Consider the following 6,000-nt stretch of genomic DNA (forward strand, 5'->3'; position numbering starts at 1 on the left):
ACATAGCAATCCCTGCCAATGGCAACTACAGTGTCAGAGGTGCAAGAAGGGGATGGGGAACAGCTTGTTACTGATTACCCCCAAGCACTCTATACATAGCAATCCCTGCCAATGGCAACTACAGTGTCAGAGGAGCAAGAAGGGGATGGGGAGCAGCTTGTTACTGATTACCCCCAAGCACTCTATACATAGCAATCCCTGCCAATGGCAACTACAGTGTCAGAGGGGCAAGAAGGGAATGGGGAACAGCATTTTACTGATTACCCCCAAGCACTCTATACATAGCAATCCCTGCCAATGGCAACTACAGAGTCAGAGGTGCAAGAAGGGGATGGGGAACAGCTTGTTACTGATTACCCCCAAGCACTCTATACATAGCAATCCCTGCCAATAGCAACTACAGTGTCAGAGGTGCAAGAAGGGGATCGGGAGCAGCTGGTTACTGATTACCCCCAAGCACTCTATACATAGCAATCCCTGCCAATGGCAACTACAGTGTCAGAGGTGCAAGAAGGGGATCGGGAGCAGCTGGTTACTGATTACCCCCAAGCACTCTATACATAGCAATCCCTGCCAATGGCAACTACAGTGTCAGAGGTGCAAGAAGGGGATCGGGAGCAGCTGGTTACTGATTACCCCCAAGCACTCTATACATAGCAATCCCTGCCAATGGCAACTACAGTGTCAGAGGTGCAAGAGGGGGATGGGGAACAGCTTGTTACTGATTACCCCCAAGCACTCTATACATAGCAATCCCTGCCAATGGCAACTACAGTGTCAGAGGTGCAAGAAGGGGATGGGGAGCAGCTTGTTACTGATTACCACCAAGCACTCTATACATAGCAATCCCTGCCAATGGCAACTACAGTGTCAGAGGTACAAGAAGGGGATGGGGAACAGCTTGTTACTGATTACCCCCAAGCACTCTATACATAGCAATCCCTGCCAATGGCAACTACAGTGTCAGAGGTGCAGGAAGGTGATGGGAGGAGCTTGTTACTGACTACCCCCAAGCACTCTATACATAGCAATCCCTGCCAATAACAACTACAGTGTCAGAGGTGCAGGAAGGGGATGGGGAGCAGCTTGTTACTGATTACCCCCAAGCACTCTATACATAGCAATCCCTGCCAATGGCAACTACAGTGTCAGAGGAGCAAGAAGGGGATGGGGAGCAGCTTGTTACTGATTACCCCCAAGCACTCTATACATAGCAATCCCTGCCAATGGCAACTACAGTGTCAGAGGTGCAAGAAGGGGATGGGGAACAGCTTGTTACTGATTACCCCCAAGCACTCTATACATAGCAATCCCTGCCAATGGCAACTACAGTGTCAGAGGTACAAGAAGGGGATGGGGAACAGCTTGTTACTGATTACCCCCAAGCACTCTATACATAGCAATCCCTGCCAATGGCAACTACAGTGTCAGAGGTGCAAGAAGGGGATCGGGAGCAGCTGGTTACTGATTACCCCCAAGCACTCTATACATAGCAATCCCTGCCAATGGCAACTACAGTGTCAGAGGTGCAAGAAGGGGATGGGGAAGAGCTTGTTACTGATTACCCCCAAGCACTCTATACATAGCAATCCCTGCCAATGGCAACTACAGTGTCAGAGGTGCAAGAAGGGGATGGGGAAGAGCTTGTTACTGATTACCCCCAAGCACTCTATACATAGCAATCCCTGCCAATGGCAACTACAGTGTCAGAGGTGCAAGAAGGGGGTGGGGAGCAGCTTGTTACTGATTACCCCCAAGCACTCTATACATAGCAATCCCTGCCAATGGCAAATACAGTGTCAGAGGTGCAAGAAGGGGATGGGGAGCAGCTTGTTACTGATTACCCCCAAGCACTCTATACATAGCAATCCCTGCCAATGGCAACTACAGTGTCAGAGGTGCAAGAAGGGGATGGGGAACAGCTTGTTACTGATTACCCCCAAGCACTCTATACATAGCAATCCCTGCCAATGGCAACTACAGTGTCAGAGGTACAAGAAGGGGATGGGGAACAGCTTGTTACTGATTACCCCCAAGCACTCTATACATAGCAATCCCTGCCAATGGCAACTACAGTGTCAGAGGTGCAAGAAGGGAATGGGGAACAGCTTGTTACGGATTACCCCCAAGCACTCTATACATAGCAATCCCTGCCAATGGCCACTACAGTGTCAGAGGTGCAAGAAGGGGATGGGGAACAGCTTGTTACTGATTACCCCCAAGCACTCTATACATAGCAATCCCTGCCAATGGCCACTACAGTGTCAGAGGTACAAGAAGGGGATGGGGAACAGCTTGTTACTGATTACACCCAAGCACTCTATACATAGCAATCCCTGCCAATGGCCACTACAGTGTCAGAGGTGCAAGAAGGGGATGGGGAACAGCTTGTTACTGATTACCCCCAAGCACTCTATACATAGCAATCCCTGCCAATGGCCACTACAGTGTCAGAGGTACAAGAAGGGGATGGGGAACAGCTTGTTACTGATTACCCCCAAGCACTCTATACATAGCAATCCCTGCCAATGGCAACTCCAGTGTCAGAGGTGCAAGAAGGGGATGAGGAGCAGCTTGTTACTGATTACCCCCAAGCACTCTATACATAGCAATCCCTGCCAATGGCAACTACAGTGTCAGAGGTGCAAGAAGGGGATGGGGAGCAGCTTGTTACTGATTACCCCCAAGCACTCTATACATAGCAATCCCTGCCAATGGCAACTACAGTGTCAGAGGTGCAAGAAGGGGATGAGGAGCAGCTTGTTACTGATTACCCCCAAGCACTCTATACATAGCAATCCCTGCCAATGGCAACTACAGTGTCAGAGGTGCAAGAAGGGGATGGGGAGCAGCTTGTTACTGATTACCCCCAAGCACTCTATACATAGCAATCCCTGCCAATGGCAACTACAGTGTCAGAGGTGCAAGAAGGGGATGGGGAACAGTTAGTTAATGATCATTACTATTCATTGTATCTATAGACATGATTATTACCAGCACAGGACCAATAGAGAGCTAATACTGCAGTTGGAGGGCCCTTCGGGGCCCCTCTGGCCCCAGGGCCCCGATGCAGTCACTACCTCTGCAACCCCTATTGCTACGCCCCTGTCCAGGTGGCTTAGGGACAAGTACTGGGAAGGGGCATCATACAGTGGTTTGCAAAAGTGTTCAGCCCCCTTGAAGTTTTCCACATTTTGTCACATTACTGCCACAAACATGAATCAATTTTATTGGAATTCCACGTGAAAGACCAATACAAAGTGGTGTACACATGAGAAGTGGAACGAAAATCATACATCATTCCAAACATTTAAAAAAACAAAACAAAACAAAAAAACTGCAAAGTGGGGTGTGAGTAATTATTTAGCCCCCTCTGGTCTGAGTGCAGTCAGTTGCCCATAGACATTGCCTAATGAGTGCTAATGATTAAATAGAGTGCACCTGTGTGTAATCTAATGTCAGTACAAATATAGCTGCTCTGTGACTGCCTCAGAGGTTGTCTAAGAGAATATTGGGAGCAACAACACCATGGAGTCCAAAGAACACACCAGACAGGTCAGGGATAAAGTTATTGAGAAATTTAAACGTTAAGCTTTGAACATCCCACGGAGCACTGTTCAAGCGATCATTCAGAAATGGAAGGAGTATGGCACAACTGTAAACCTACCAAGACAAGGCCATCCACCTAAACTCACAGGACGAACAAGGAGAGCGCTGATCAGAAATGCAGTCAAGAGGCCCATGGTGACTCTGGACGAGCTGCAGAGATCTACAGCTCAGGTGGGGGAATCTGTCCATAGGACAACTATTAGTCATGCACTGTACAAAGTTGGCCTTTATGGAAGAGTGGCAAGAAGAAAGCCATTGTTGACAGAAATCATAAGAAGTCCTGTTTGCAGTTTGCCACAAGCCATGTGGGGGACACAGCAACCATGTGGAAGAAGGTGCTCTGGTCAGATGAGACCAAAATGGAACTTTTTGGACAAAATGCAAAACGCTATGTGTGGCAGAAAACTAACACTGCACATCACTCTGAACACACCATCCCCACTGTCAAATATGGTGGTGGCAGCATCATGCTCGGGGGGTGCATCTCTTCAGCAGGGACAGGGAAGCTGGTCAGAGTTGATGGGAAGATGGATGGAGCCAAATACAGGGCAATCTTGGAAGAAAACCTCTTGGGGTCTGCAAAAGACTTGAGACTGGGGCGGAGGTTCACCTTCCAGCAGGACAACGACCCTAAACATAAAGCCAGGGCAACAATGTAATGGTTTAAAACAAAACATATCTATGTGTTAGAATGGCCCAGTCAAAGTCCAGATCTAAATCCAATCGAGAATCTGTGGCAAGATCTGAAAACTGCTGTTCACAAACGCTGTCCATCTAATCTGACTGAGCTGGAGCTGTTTTGCAAAGAAGAATGGGCAATGATTTCACTATATAGATGTGCAAAGCTGGTAGAGACATACCCTACAAGACTGGCAGCTGTAATTGCAGCAAAAGGTGGTTCTACAAAGTATTGACTCAGGGGGCCGAATAATTATGCACACACCACTTTGCAGTTTAAAAAAAAAGAAAAAAAGTTTGGAGTCATGTATGATTGTCGTTCCACTTCTCACATGTACACCACTTTGTGTTGGTCTTTCATGTGGAATTCCAATATAATTGATTCATGTTTGTGGCAGTAAGGTGACAAAATGTGGAAAACTTCAAGGGGGCCGAATACTTTTGTAAACCACTGTAATCCCTATAGGGAGGGGTGGCTGGAAATAACCTATGTAAAGCTGGAGGTGACCAATAGGCGTGGTAGGGGCGGGGTACCAGAGTGATGGGTGTGGTAGGGACAGGGTATCAGTGATGGGTGTGGCAGGGGTATCAGAGTGATGGGTGTGGTGGGGCGGGGTATCAGAGTGATGGGTGTGGCAGGAGTATCAGAGTGATGGGTGTGGAAGGGGCGGGGTACCAGAGTGATGGGTGTGGTAGGGGCGGGCACCAGAGTGATAGGTGTGGTAGGGGCGGGGCATCAGAGTGGCAGTTACCTCCTCCCCCATCAGGTGGTAAGGCAACACAGGCCAGTCTGAGCAGTCTCACCTTCAGCTTCTCATTAGTAAATGTGATACACATGGTGTAGTTGGACCAGGTCCGGTTGCTCTCCGGGTGCTGGAACCAGGTTCCCCGCTCATCGCAGTACTTTGATGCTTTCTCTGGAAAATAAGTCAACAAACGTATAATAATAAAAACCATCATCCTATTAAAAATTGGCATAAAATTAGAGAGACTCTGTAACAAAATTTTCAGCCTTATTTCTTCTATCCTATAAGCTCCTATACCTGTTCTTATGTGGTCTGGATTACTGCAGCCTTTTCTAGTTGCACTGTCTCTGTAATATATCTAATCTTCTTTTCTTTGTCAAGCTTTGTCGACCCAGAGAGGAATGTGCTGCCTCTGCTGTGATAGGAAGAAGTTATGCACGCCCCCTGCAGGCTCTGTGTGCTTTGTTTATTTCAGCGTCTCTGCTCTCAGTTTCACCTTGTCTGTGATGCAGTTTGTGAGGCTGAGGGGGGAGGGAGCTGCCTGTGACATGCTTAGAAACTGAGAATCCCAGACTGGAGTGCAGATAATTCACTATGTAATAAAAACTTTTAGTAAACTGTAACATGACATATATATATATATATATATACTGTACAGACCAAAAGTTTGGACACACCTTCTCTTTCAAAGACTTTTCTTTATTTTCATGACTATGAACATTGTAGATTCACGCTGAAGGCATCCAAACTATGAATTACCACATGTGGGAGTATAGTACATAACCAAACAGTGTGACACAACTGAAAATATGTCATATTCTAGGTTCTGCAAAGTAGCCACCTTTTGCTTTGATTACTGCTTTGCACACTCTTAGCATTCTCTTGATGAGCTTCAAGAGGTAGTCACCTGAAATGGTTTTCACCATGTTCTACAATGTTCATATGGTACTTATCCGTTAGCCGGGCG

At 47.2% G+C, this 6,000-nt stretch overlaps 1 protein-coding gene across 1 annotated transcript in view; it reads right to left on the reverse strand.

The window, feature by feature from the left end:
- The window catches only part of CALCR (calcitonin receptor), a 653,324-nt gene that overhangs the window by 284,675 nt on the left and 362,649 nt on the right, over nucleotides 1–6,000 (reverse strand). Inside the window, exon 5 of the mRNA XM_068238473.1 lies at nucleotides 5,092–5,204. Coding sequence (XP_068094574.1) covers nucleotides 5,092–5,204 — 113 coding nt within the window. The remainder of the gene's footprint in view (nucleotides 1–5,091; nucleotides 5,205–6,000) is intronic.

The sequence above is a fragment of the Hyperolius riggenbachi genome, chromosome 5, assembly GCF_040937935.1.
Source record: "Hyperolius riggenbachi isolate aHypRig1 chromosome 5, aHypRig1.pri, whole genome shotgun sequence".
Lineage (NCBI taxonomy): Eukaryota > Metazoa > Chordata > Amphibia > Anura > Hyperoliidae > Hyperolius > Hyperolius riggenbachi.